Source organism: Mustela lutreola, chromosome 16, assembly GCF_030435805.1.
Source record: "Mustela lutreola isolate mMusLut2 chromosome 16, mMusLut2.pri, whole genome shotgun sequence".
In the NCBI taxonomy this organism is placed as follows: domain Eukaryota; kingdom Metazoa; phylum Chordata; class Mammalia; order Carnivora; family Mustelidae; genus Mustela; species Mustela lutreola.
This window is the reverse complement of record NC_081305.1, coordinates 53082391-53096818: the sequence shown is the minus strand read 5'-3', so window position 1 is coordinate 53096818 and position 14428 is coordinate 53082391. Positions and strand designations below refer to the sequence as shown.

Here is a 14428-nt window from a genome sequence, read left to right as displayed (position 1 = left end):
AAGGTATAATGATGAAGAAGAAAGAACTTCTTCAGGTTTCCAACTATACCCTGTAATAAAAAAATGTTACGCCTGTTGTCAAGTGTTTACAGGCTATCCTACTGGCTTCCAGATGACTGTGGTTCATCTTTGTTGCCTGAGATCCATGGAAATATGAGGCAGGCATTCAATGGAGCATAGCAGCTGAAAGTCAATAGGTAGCAGTTCTTACTAGTTCCTACTCAAAGAAAATTACAAAAATATACTTCCTTTTCTTAAAAGGCTTCCAATGTTCAACCATAATACCCTTGAAATTGGAATGTGCATGAAACACTGAAAAGAACAATGTACATGTGTTACTTTTTTTTTAATTTATTTTTTTCATGCGTTACTTTTTAAAAATCTTCATGACTCTGTAATATGGGCCCATAGAGAGTTTTAATTTGTAGAGGAAAATGATACAGACACACAATTTTAAAAACTTTAAAAAATTTTAAATCTGAAAAAAAAAATTAGCCAGTTTTTAAAGTTTTAGAATTTTTTTTTAAAACAAAACAACAATAAGCACTTTATTGAAGAATGATGGATTAGTTTGCAAAAGGCTTATGATCTTTTGATGTAAAAATTTTTTTTTAATTTTTTATTTTTTATAAACATATATTTTTATCCCCAGGGGTACAGGTCTGTGAATCACCAGGTTTACACACTTCACAGTACTCACCACAGCACATACCCTCCCCAATGTCCATAATCCCACCCCCTTCTCCCAACTCCCCTCCCCCCAGCAACCCTCAGTTTGTTTTGTGAGATTAAGAGTCACTTATGGTTTGTCTCCCTCCCAATTCCATCTTGTTTCATTGATAAAGTTTTAGAATTTTAAACTTCACATATTTATATGTGAAAATGCACATACAGCTTACGGACAGAGTGCTGTATTGTAGCAGACAGTGCTTTAACTATTGTGCTGCAGGAATAAATCCTGATGGCTGGGTTTTCAACTAATTTAGATCTCTGCTTAGCTTTGTCTCTTATACCTTGACATTTTAAATTCGTATTTTTTTACTTTGTTTTCACAATATTCTTAGGTATAAATACTCTACAGGTCGGTATGAAGTATGGAGAAATCTTGGGGTTTTTATTATGTTAGATGAACTATTGCAGTATAATAGTAAAAGGAATCTGCCCCAGGACAACTTGGATTTCCTGAGAACAGAATGACTTATTAGACAAACTCATCTTTGTGTGTGCCAGTGTCCAAGCACGATGTGAGATATCACAGTATGTCCAGAGTATTTGCGTTATGAAACAATCCATGTGATGCCGCCACTGTGAAACGTCAACCTTTGACCCAGTTTTGGGTAGAAATGAAGTTATAGGTATTATCAGACCACCTTTTTCTCCATTCACACCAGTGTAAAATGAAACTGTTATCGATACAGTGAGATGTGCGAAGTCTTGTGCGTGGTAGAAAGTTGGGGGAAATGCATGCTGAGCTTGCACTTGGTACTAAAATATTTTTAATTTTTTTTAATTTTTTTTTAAAGATTTTATTTATTTATTTGACAGAGAGAGATCACAGGTAGGTAGAGAGACTGGCAGAGAGAGAGAGAGAGGGAAGCAGGCTCCCTGCTGAGCAGAGAGCCCGATGTGGGACTCGATTCCAGGACCCTGAGATCATGACCTGAGCCGAAGGCAGCGGCTTAACCCACTGAGCCACCCAGGCGCCCTAAAATCTTTTTTAAAGAAGAGAAAATATCACAAAGTGCATTTGAGCCAAACAGCTGCTCTGTGAAACCCACGATGTGAGGCTTTTTTTAATACCTCTTACTTCCTTACATCAACGGTCTCTTGATAATCATCAGAAAACGGATGTTAGAGTAGGGATGGTTTCAAAGTCTCCCTTACACGCATCCTGGCCCATAGTTAGAGAAAAATATTTCTATTTTTGAAACTTTCACTCAGAGGCTGTTCTTTTTACAACTTGAAACCCTTTACCTCTCTTCCTCTGAGGTGTCCTTCAGAGTGGGCTTCTTCTCATTGACTGGTTTCCTTACTTGCTTGTTCTACTGAAGGCTGACTCTCTGAATATTTCTCCCGTATCACAGAATCTTGTGTCAGTTCTCACTTCTTTGTCTTAGGGCTGTGTATATGCCATGAACAATTCTCACCATGAAGGAATGACCTAAAGATCGAGAAGGTTAGCTTTGGGGGTGTTTCAGTTTTGACACCAAGATTCCTTTTGGAGTTGGCAGTCAGGTTCTGGAAATCAAAGAGGAGGGACAGCCTGTAGTGCTTAGTAGGCATAGGATATTGGGCTACTCTGTGTAGACCGGAATTAAAGAAGTACACATGTAATCCAGATGGGGTTAATGGCCCCAGTAAAGGGCAAAGTCCTAAAAAATGCAGAGTACTTAGCTCCGCCAGAATTTGAAAAACTCACTAGAGGATGAACAAGAGCATTGCTGAATTCTGAATACCAAAAAAAAAGTGTTATAGGGAATTGAATAAATCATTCCATACCCTGACATCAGTTCTTACTGACACTGCCTTTAAAATCCTATGACAGGGGCACCTGAGTGGCACAGTGGTTTAAGCCTCTGCCTTCAGCTCAGGTCATGGTCTCAGGGTCCTGGGATTCAGTCCTACATCAGGCTCTCTGCTCAGCAGGGAGCCTGGGTCCTTCTCTCTCTCTGCCTGCCTCTCTGCCTACTTGTAATCTTTGTCTGTCAAATAAATAAGTAAAATCTTTTTTTTAATATTCTATTTACTTATTTGAGAGAGAGACAGTGAGAGAGAGAATGAGCGAGGAGAAGGTCAGAGAGAGAAGCAGACTCCCCATGGAGCTGGGATCCCCTTGTGGGACTCGATCCCAGGACTCCAGGATCATGACCTGAGCTGAAAGCAGTCGCCTAACCAACTGAGCCACCCAGGTGCCCCAATAAGTAAATTCTTAAAAAAAAAAAAAAGATTTAAAAAAAAGAAAAGAAAGAAAAATAAGGTTCAGGGCACCTGAATGGCTCCTTGGGTTAAGCATCTGCCTTCAGCTCAGGTCCTGATCTCAGGATCCTGGGTTTGACCCTCACATCAGGCTCCCTGCCTAGTCGGGAGCCTGCTTCCCCCCCTTCCTCTGCCTGCTGCTCTGCCTAGCTGTGATTCTTGTCAAATAAATAAACGGAATATTAAAAAAAAAAAAGAAAAATAAGGTTCAATTGCAGAGATATTGTCTTTTAATCCTATGTGATAATTAAAATATTTACTCATTGGCTAATACAAATTTTTTACTTATAACATCTAAGAAAAATGGATATGCTCTTAATTATATTGTTAAATGAAACATCCACCATAATTCTGGTTTTGTCTTTTGTGGAAGCCGTGCTTCCACATGCTTCAAATGCATGCCTGAAAATGTTGTATACTCTCATACATTTAGTCAAAATATTGTAAGATGACGTTTAACTCTTTCTAGAAATTATCTGTATTTTTTCTATTTTAAATATTTTATATTAAAGTTATATGCAAATAAATCCATACCAGTTACTAGACAGTCTATTCTGGAGAACATAGTAATTAGCTGTATCTTCCAAAGGTGCTTTTCCTACTGACCTAACTCTGTCTCCAGACCGTCTTCAGATTCTCCAGCTTCAACATCAGCTCTTCCTTGGCCTTTTGGCCTGCTGGACTTCCTTGCCGACATCAGACTTGCCTTCTGTCACACTTAGGTTAGGCAATTCATAAAGAAAGCTTTCCTTCCTTCTATATATGTAGAGATATATAGAGAAACAGAGATCTATAGAAATATAGATATTAAAAACACAGAATTACAGATATCCATTCTACTGATTCTTAAACTGACAGATTTTCACATCTCTACATTTTCTTCATCCAACATCAAAGCATTGAATGTAACTCATGTATGTGTACGTTGACAGACCTTCTTTCCTGTGTGCATTTGAAAATTGCTTTTGTATCATCACAAAACTTAAGATGCACAAGAAAGTTAAATCCTAAATTTCCGTTGAAAACTTACAAGTGTGTGTGTGTTTAATAGATGAATTTATGTAGTCTTCAGATATTATAATACTAAGTCTTCTTATATAGGCATGTCTTATTTGGGGTTCCTTGTAATATTTTTATTTGCACACAATTTCCATGGTGTATAATTCACCCATTTAAAATGTACAAGTGGGGGTGCCTGGGTGGCTCAGTTGGTTAAGCAACTGCTTTCAGCTCAGGTCATGATCCTGGAGTCCCGGGATTGAGTCCCACATTGGGCTCCCCACTCACTGGGGAGTCTGCTTCTCCCTCTGACCCTCTCCCCTCTCATATTCTCTCTCACACACTCTCTCAAGTAAATAAAAAAAAATCTTAAAAAAAATAAAATGTACAAGTGGAACAGATGGGGTGCCTGGGTGGCTCAATCATAATACCAGAGTCCTGGGATTGAGGCCCACCTCTGGCTCCCTGCTAGTTGGGGAGTCTACTTTTCCCTCTCCCAGGCCTCCCCATTTGTGTTTCAAGTGTCAAATGAATAAAATTGTACAACAAATGTGCAGAGAGGTTTTTGACTACCTCACACACTGGTGCAAGCACACCATAGTCAATTTTGTATTGAACTACCTCTTAAAGAGAATTCATGCTCTATCACCATCCCTATCCTCTTATGCCTGTGGCTAGGAAACTATTAATTGGCTTATTTCATAGTTTTTCAGTCTCATTGAGATATAATACATATCTTAATGTGCCCTATGGTTTACATATATTGCAAAAGTTATCACCTTAGAGACTTACAAATTTTCATGTGATTAAGAATTTTTAAGAGCTATTGTCTAAGCAACTTTCAAATGTATTTTAATTCTATCCAGTATACATTGTAAATATTCCCATTATCTACTCACCTGACGATGTTCAAGGTACTTCCATTCTTTTGGCTATTATAAAGTTGCCTGATTATTTTTCACATATTTGTGAATTTTCTCATTTTGTACTTCTAATTGACTTCTAGTTTCACATCATAGTGGTTGGAAAAGGTGCTTGATATCATTTCAATCATAAACTTATTAAGCCTTGTTGTGTGGTCCAACACATACTCTATACTGGAGAATGCTCCATGTGCATGTGAGAAGAATGTGTTCTCAGACACTGTTGGATACTGTTGGACATCTGCCTGCCTCTTATCATTGATCTGATGTTCCCTTACTGATTTTTGGTCTGGATAATCTACCCATTATTGAAGGCGCAATATCGAAGTCCCCTTCTAATGTATTGCTGTTATCTTCCTCTGTTCTTGTCTGCTAATAGCTGCTTCACGTGTTATGTGCTTTTATGTTGAGTGCATAAATAATTATAAAAGTTGTATCTGTTTATTGAATTGACCCCTTTACTACTTTATTCTTTTTAAGGAAAAGCATTCATTTGAAAAATGTTAAAGAATACTTTAGATCAAACAAAATTAGTCTTTAAAAGTTAAGTGACTCCTATGTATCCAAATTTTGACAAATCAATGCAACCATGCAATGCACAAAGACTGTTCTTTGCTCAAGGAGCAGAAAGAAATAAAGAGAAATGTCTTGTCACTACAGACTCTACATGAATACACAAACCTACAGCTTTTTTTTTATTAAAAGATTTTATTTATTTATTTGACAGACAGAGATCACAAGTAGACAGAGAGGCAGGCAGAGAGAGAGAGAGGGAAGCAGGCTCCCTGCTGAGCAGAGAGCCCGATGTGGGACTCGATCCCAGGACCCTGAGATCACGACCTGAGCCAAAGGCAGCCCACTGAGCCACCCAGGCACCCCAAACCTACAGCTTTAATGTGACAAATCGTAACTGTTGGGCTGGCAGAAAGGAAGGGCTACTTAAGATGGTGAAAGTCCCCACCACAAAACCTGAGCTCGGACAAGAGAACAAGGACCCAAGCAGGAATCTGAAAACCCTCCGGTCCTGGGCTCCCACGGACCAATGGAACCCTGATGAGCAGGTGAAATACCAAATAAGGGAAACTTGACAAAAGACCCCTGAACTCCCCTCGAGGCCCCTTAAAAGGTCCCTTCTCCCTGCCTTGGGTGTGACTTCCACCACTCTGTCCAGAGTCGCAGAACCTCACCTGAGGGTGCCCACCTCCTCCTGGTGCAACTTTCCTGGCTCCCCTTCTCCTGAGCCATGAAACTTCGCCGGAGAGTGTTTTTAATAAATCTTGCCTTGCACCCACTTTGCCTGGTGTTGTTTATCTCACCAGAAAAAACTTTATAATAACTACATGTGTTAGCTACCTTTCTCCACAATTAAAGGAGTGAACCTTTTATATTTAGTAAATGCATGGTCATAGGTAAGCCATGCTAGAAACGTTGAAGCATCTAGAATATAAGGGTTTCTTACGGGAAGATGTACATTTCCAAAAAAACCCCAGCTTGGACTAAAGCCATTATCACAACTAAGGCTAAGGATGCCTATCATTTGCAACTGAATCTAAAGAAAAACTGCCCTGTTCTTCCAAAATCAAAACAATGGGGGAAGTCTTTTTTGACATTCTGCCAAAAAATACATCATTATGAATACTACACAAAGTCAGCCCGTTATGTTAAATGAGCTTTGCCATGTTTTACTACACTCTCTGGCTTAAAGTTTATTTTCACTGATGTAAGCAGAGCTAACCTGCTTTCTTTTCAATTCCATTTGCAGGGAATATTCTTTTCCACACTTGGACTTTCAGTCAGTGTTCTTAAAGCTGAAGTGATTCTCTTGAAGACTGTATATGGTTGGGTCTGGTATTTCTTTCCTTTCAGGCAATCTGTATCTTTGGATTCAAGAATTATGCCCTTTATATTTGAAGCAAGTATTAGTGCAAGTATGGAGTTACAGTCTGGCTGTTTAGAATTATTCATCGTTTTCTTATTCATTAGCTATCATTGTGATTTGATGATTTTAAAGAAGGGAATACTTAGATTTTCTCTTTATGTCTTCTGTATCTACTACATTGTTCTGATTTTGTCATTACCGTGAGGCTTGGAAAAGACATCTGACAGCACTCTATTTTAACTTCTTACCAGCTTAGTATTTCATATGAAAACACTTTCAGGACTCTGGTAATTCTCTAAAAATGTGGGTGTATGAGTGTATATCATTTTACATAAGTTAGCTATTCTCTGATATCTGTCAGGATTTCTTCATTTCAAACCCACCAACTCATACTCTCTAACAATTACTATTGTGAAGACTGCTATCTTGTTTTCATTAAAAACACCAATTAGTAAAACATGTAATTGGTAATGGTCACAATTTTTTTAGTTTTAATAAATGGAGAATGATGTCCTGAACAACTACTTCATGAGGATCTATATCACTGTTATAACCACAGGAGGAATATTCATTTAGATTTTCCTCATATATTGTATGTTACACAGTCCTTCATCTTCCATGGAAAATTAGATATGCATGAATCCTACATAAAGAAGAAGGGCATCTCATATCCCTGATGTAATAACAATGACCCACATACTTTCACACACTCACTAGGAATAAATGAATTTTCTGAAGAGTTCTAAGAATAGAAACACATGAATAATTGCAAGTCACAAATCTCATATAGGGTCCATGGAAACACAAACACACTGAAATTATACTCATGTGAAAATCCCTTCTATCTTTTGAAGCATAATAGCACATACATTATCTAACTAATTTTGCATTAAGACTTTTTTGATATAATCTAAGAAGAGAGTGACTAGTGTACTGCTTTGTTCTGGAAATTCTATGACATTTACTGACATTTGATGTTCAACTAAATACGTATCTATGGACTTTTATCTGTCAAGTTCCTTTTCTTCTCTGAACTCTCTGATGTTTCCTAAACTGTAAGAGACAGTCTTTCCTCATTCATTATGTTTGTAGAGTTTGAGCCAAGACTGCATCTTGGGACACCAATTAAGGACTGAATTCTAGTTAAAGGCTTGGCCACTGTCTTTACATATTACAGTCTTGTTCCTGGATGGTAACAGTGATGTTGAGCAAGTTATGACTTCCAGCCAGAGGCCTGCCATGTTCTTTCCATTTCTAGTATTTCTCCACAGTATGAACTCTGGGATGCTGACTTAAGTGTTGAGAGTCCAAAAGCTTTACCACATTCTTACACATACAAGATTTCTCTCTACTATGAATTCTGTAATGCTGGGAGAGGCTTGAGCACTAAGAAAGGGTTTGCTGTATTTTTCTATTTGTAGAATCACCTCCACTATACATTCTTGGATAAGGAACAAGGGTTTAGCATTACCTAAAGGTCTTGCCACATTCTTTACATGTGTATAATCACTCTCCAAATTGAATTCTCTGATGTGGGGTTAAGAGTTCAGCAGTCCTCCCAAATTCTCTCAGTCTTCAAATTTGTTTGGACTAGTTCCAGTAGGAATTCTGTGATGTTCAGTAAGGTGTGACATCCAGTTAAAGGCCTTGCCACATTCTACATATTTCTAAGGTTTCTCTCCAGTATGAACTCTGTAATGTGTAGTAAGGTCTGACTGATGGATAAACGCCTTCCCACACCCTTTACATTTGTAAGGTTTCTCTCTAAAATGAATTCTGCAATGCTCAAGAAGGTTTGACTGCTGCCTAAAGGCCTTGCCACATTCTTCACATTTGTAAGGTTTCTCTCCAGTATGAATTCTGTAATGTTGAATAAGTTTTGAATGCTGCCTAAAGGCCTTGCCACATTCTTCACATTTGTACGGTTTCTCACCAGTATGAATTCTGTGATGTCGAGTAAGGTTGGATTCCCCGTTAAAGGCCTTGCTACATTCTACACATTGGTAAGGTTTCTCTCCAGTATGAATTCTGTGATGTTCAGTAAGGCGTGATATCCGGTTAAAGGCCTTGCCACATTCTTGACATTGGAAAGGTTTCTCTCCAGTATGAATGCTGTTATGTTGAGTAAGGTGTGAAGAATTGCTAAAGGCCTTGCCACATTCTTGACATTGGTAAGGTTTCTCTCCAGTATGAATTCTGTGATGTCGAGTAAGACTTGAGCTGTAGTTAAAGGCCTTGCCACATTCTTGACATTGGTAAGGTTTCTCTCCTGTATGAATTCTCTGATGTTGAGTAAGGTGTGAAGACTGGTTAAAGGCCTTCCCACATTCTTGACATTGGTAAGGTTTCTCTCCAGTATGAATTCTGTGATGTTGAATAAAAGTTGTGCTGCGGTTAAAAGCCTTGCCACATTCTTGACATTGGTAAGGTTTCCCTCCACTATGAATTCTGTGATGGTGAGTAAGACTTGAGCTGTGCTTAAAGGCCTTCCCACATTCTTGACATTGGAAAGGTTTCTCTCCAGTATGAATTCTGTGATGGTGATTAAGGGTTGATGGCAATTTAACGTCTGTGCTGTATTCTTTACTTTTGTAAGGTTTCTCTCCACTACAGATTGTCTTATGTATATGTGTCCCCAATGACTGACTAAATGTGTTCCCAGGCTTCTTATATCTGGATGGGTTTTTTCCCATATAAATTTTTGGATGATCACTAAAACTGGAGCACTGCTTAAAATCTCTTTCACATTCATTCGGCCAATCCCTTATATGCATACTGTTAGACAGAAGGATGGATCTTTGAGAAAAGACTTCCCCATGTTTAATAAGTTTGAAGTGGTTCTCTGCAAAATGAGTCCTCAGATGTTTCTTAACATTTGAGCCTTGATGAAATTTTTTCTCAGATTCACTGCCTTGAGCAATTCCCTCTCCATTGAAAATGCTCTGGGAATTTGGAAGGGTTGAGTCTTTAGTGAAGGACCTCTCAAATGGATCCCACTTAGCAGTTGTTTCTCCATGTTGAAATCTCTGAAGTTTAGAAATATTTGAATGAATGGTCAATCCAATCCTATTTTCAGAATTGTTCAAATCATTATGTTCAGCACAGGCTCGGTAACTTTCCAGATGTTCCACATTCTCCATCGATAAATATGGACGTTTGAGTGTTTGAGGGGAGCTCCTGCTGACAGAAACACCCTGCCTTGCAGAACTAATGGACTTAAAAAGGAAGGTTTTACAAAGTATTTTGTATCTCTCACTATTATGGGCAGTAGTCTCAATTTGGATATATCCTTTACGATCATTATCCCAGTCTATTATTAGGTGTAACTTCTCAAGGATGCTATGTTTATATCGACCCATGGATACATCTTGAAATGAAGCTTCTTTGCATGGCTCTGGCAGGAAGCTCAGGGTGCCCTGTGAAGATACAGCTGAAAGATATTGAAAAACAGAAAAGTCAACTCATTCCACTTACTACAATCAGAGAACGTCAGCATGATGGCTGAGAAGGAAGCATCAGGACTTGCTGAACAGGGAGCCTGAAACAGGACTGAGTCCCAGGACCCCGAGATCATGACCTGAACAGAAGTCAAAGGCTTAAACACAAGCCATCCTGGCACCCCTGGAAGAAAGGAAATTCAACATAAAACAAAAATGAAGAAAATAGAATTTAGCAAGAATAGGAATGTATCAGGGCGCCTGGGTGGCTCAGTGGGTTAAGCCGCTGCATTCGGCTCAGGTCATGATCTCAGGGTCCTGGGATCGAGTCCCGCATCGGGCTCTCTGCTCAGCGGAGAGCCTGCTTCCTCCTCTCTCTCTGCCTGCCTCTCTGCCTACTTGTGTTCTCTCTCTGTCAAATAAATAAATAAAATCTTTAAAAAAAAAAAAAAAAAAAAAAGAATAGGAATGTATCAATAGGAGGATTTAGTTTTCAAGAAAAAAAAATTAAAAACTGACAGATCTGTAACCAAATCAAGTTCAGATTGAAAGAGAAGACCAACTAATTAAGATTGGAAGAAGCAGTGTGGTAGCTACTCAGACAAAGGTTGACTATTTCTTCAAACAATGGACAATCTGAAGGGAAACAGAGAAAGGAAGGTATTGTGGTCTATAAAGAAGAAACTGCACTTTGGTAACCTGGGAAACTACAAAATTTAGACATGACAAATGTCCAGATTATGTGTGACAGATGCCCTAATTACTATTGTCTGTGTTCTTTTCTACAAAGCAAGTCCATAAACCTGGGTCCAGAGGCTTTTTTTTTTTTTAATTATGAAAAGTCAACAGAAGATCACAAGGTGATAAAAGAAATAGAAAAATGTGTTCCCCTCATGAGAACAAAAGAAATCCCACAAACAAACCCTCAGTTAATAAAGAAGTCTTACTTGCATGGCAAAGAATTAACCATCATAAAGATGCACATGGAGAAAGGAAGAGAAAGCAGGTATGAAACTCAATGAGATCAGAAAATGGGTCATGACCAAAATGTAAACCCAAAGAGACTAAGTATAACAATCAGCCAAGCAGCAAAAGGGAGTTAAAGAACACAATGACGGAAGTTAAAAACACACCAGTGGTCACCCACAGACTTGCCCAAGCAAAAGAAAGAATCAGACAATCTAAAGACACTTGTCTTCAAGATCAAGATCAAAGAAAAATGTCAAAAAGACAGGGTCTGGGACTCATAAGAGTCCTGTAAGTGGACCGATATGTTCATTAAGGGGACCCCATAAAGATAGGAGAGTGAAAGGGGGCAGAGGGTTGACATGAAAAACTAAAGGCTTCAGGGCGCCTGGGTGGCTCAGTGGGTTAAGCCTCTGCCTTTGGGTCAGGTCATGATCCCAGGGTCCTGGGACTAAGCCCTGCATCGGGCTCTCTGCTCGGCAGGGAGCCTGCTTCCTCCACTCTCTCTGCCTTCCTCTCTGCCTACTTGTCATTTCTCTTTGTCAAATAAATAAAATCTTTAAAAGAAATGTAAGAATTACTTTTGATTACCCCAAAAGTGCTTCTTATACAAAGAGAATATAAATTCAACAATACAGATGTAGAAATTAATGCTAGCATTATAACAACTCACCTAGATATGCTAGAATATTCGTAACCACCAGAAATACATAACATGAGTTACAAACAATGTCTGGGTAATATTTACATAGACAAATACAAACATAATATTATTTGGAAAGGGCATAAGCCTGGTTCATATTTGAGTTACATTCGCATTGTTCAAAAGTGTTGAAAACTGTCTTCCTATTAAAAAAATATAGATTAAAAAAAAAAAAACACAACTAACTAATTTTGTGGAAAATCCCACACAAAAGGAAGCACATTATTATGGAATAGGCAAAACCAAAATAAGCCCAATTTTAACTAAAAAAATCTACAGAATAAAATATATGAATGATTTTTTTTTAAAGATTTTATTTATTTATTTGACAGAGAGAGATCACAAGTAGGCAGAGAGGCAGGCAGAGAGAGAGGAAGGGAAGCAGGCCCCCTGCTGAGCAGAGAGCCAGATGCGGGACTCAATCCCAGGACCCTGAGATCATGACCTGAGCTGAAGGCAGCGGCTTAATCCACTGAGCCACCCAGGCGCCCAAATATATGAATGATTTTAAAGGCAACCTTCTATAGAACTATAATTTTAATTCTGTATATCCATAGAAAAAGGCATTTTCAATTTTGACTTATGTTCACTCACAGTAAAACTGTAAGGAATCTCCATTAAAATCAATCATGAAGAGGTGTAATGAAAAATATTATGAATAAGGACTTAAGTGCCATCAAAATATGTGATCTGCTACTGATATACTCCTCTTCTTACACAGAATTCAAGGTTATAATCAATTCTTTAGAGCAAAGCAGAGAAGCAAGTAACTTCCCTTTCTAAATAAGCAAATGCCATCAAAGTTGTAAAATATGCAGACAATCATTTTATAAGAATGTATTAAATGGATTAAATCCAGATACATTCTGAGTAAAATTGTTAAAAAAAAAAAAAAAAAAAGCCTTACAATTGGGGCGCAAGGGTGGCTCAGTGGGCTAAAGCCTCTACTTTCCTCTCAGGTCATGATCCCAGGATCCCTGCGACCTAGCCCCCCATGGGGCTCTTTGCTCAGCAGGGAGCCTGCTTCCCTTCCTCTCTCTCTGCCTGCCTCTCTGCCTACTTATGATCTCTGTCTGTCAAATAAATAATAAATAAAATCTTAAAATTAAAAAAAAAAGACTTATGATTAATTGTCCCTGAACTAAAATTCCATTTATGGGGCACCTGGGTGGCTCAGTGGGTTCAGCCGCTGCCTTCGGCTCAGGTCATGATCTCAGGGTCCTGGGATCAAGTCCCGCATCGGGCTCTCTGCTCAGCAGGGAGCCTGCTTCCTCCTCTCTCTCTGCCTGCCTCTCCATCTACTTTTAAAATCTTTAAAAATAAAATAAAATAAAATAAAATTCCATTTATGAACAGAACATTTTTTTCAATGTGGGAAATTTACTATCTACATCACTTCTTATAAACCACATGCCCATGTCATATCAGGACTTTTGATCTTATAAGTAAAGATGAGTCTCATATACAACTAATAAGAAAGTGAAAACATATGACAAAGTCACAGGAACCTCTTATTTTGAAGCAAAATTATAAAGTGATGCAATTACTAATAAGCTAAGAATTGAGACTTTATTTCAGGCTATGGGTTCTAAAAGTTCTGAATCTCCTATAATATTACTTTGTGTAGGAAATCTAGCAAATAAATAGAGACATTACATTAGTTCACCACTGGGGAATGGAACACATGGAACGGAAACTTCTCCTTACTACAAAAAGAATTTGAAGTGAAATAATTATATTGTCTAATCTTAGGGAAATGCTTTGTTACCCTATAAACTGACTGAGACTCAGTTTTATATGTTTAAGATTAAAGCCTCCATAACATTGGAAAGCATAAGCCAGAAACCAGGTGGTGTCTATCTCCAGTGTTCTGGGGATTTCCGCACCAATCCCCAGTATGCCTACCACTACTCAGGCTCACGTTCTCACATAAAGCAAATGTGCGATGTAGAACGTAGAAGAGACTCAGCATAGAGACCCTCAGAAATAGAGAGATTATCCCAAGACTCTCAAAGCAATAGAAGAGCTCTCAGATTATGGAGACCCACCCACTCCCAGGAGAGTCTCCTGGTCCTCCCTGTGGACATGATAGACCATCACTGGAGCTGAAGCAGAATCCTTAGAGAAAATTAAAGCATGATGATGTTGGCTCGGAGATGTCCCTCTGGGAGAGACAGAGACATAAGACGGGGCTTCTCCAACTGATTTTCAATCAAGCAGAGCTACTAGAATCACATTTGAAGGTTTACCTTCCTCCTTCAGACTTGGACTTCACCTCTGTCATCTGCTTCATCCATTCCCACCTACCTGGATTAAAGACCACTGTCTTCTTTCTCTTCATATCCCAAGGGTCCTTCTTTTGCTCCAAAAAGGAGACCAAATCAGGCTTTGACACAATGAGACCTGTTTAATAGAGAAACCAAATATACATATTGTTGGAGAGTCTTTCAATCTACACTGCGCTTAGCAGAGAAGAGAGAACATTGCAGAATTCTAAAAGATGATATGCCAAACACTGTTGACCAGCAGCCCCTGCAGAACATGA

At 38.6% G+C, this 14428-nt stretch overlaps 1 protein-coding gene across 1 annotated transcript in view; it reads right to left on the bottom strand.

The window, feature by feature from the left end:
* Nucleotides 1–7245: 7245 nt before the first annotated feature.
* Nucleotides 7246–14428, bottom strand: part of LOC131817374 (zinc finger protein 345-like) — a 90604-nt gene continuing 83421 nt past the window's right edge. The window contains exons 7-8 of the mRNA XM_059150656.1: nt 14191–14286; nt 7246–10207 (exon numbers count right to left, since the gene is read on the bottom strand). Coding sequence (XP_059006639.1) covers nt 8445–10207; nt 14191–14286 — 1859 coding nt within the window. The 3' untranslated portion in view covers nt 7246–8444. The remainder of the gene's footprint in view (nt 10208–14190; nt 14287–14428) is intronic.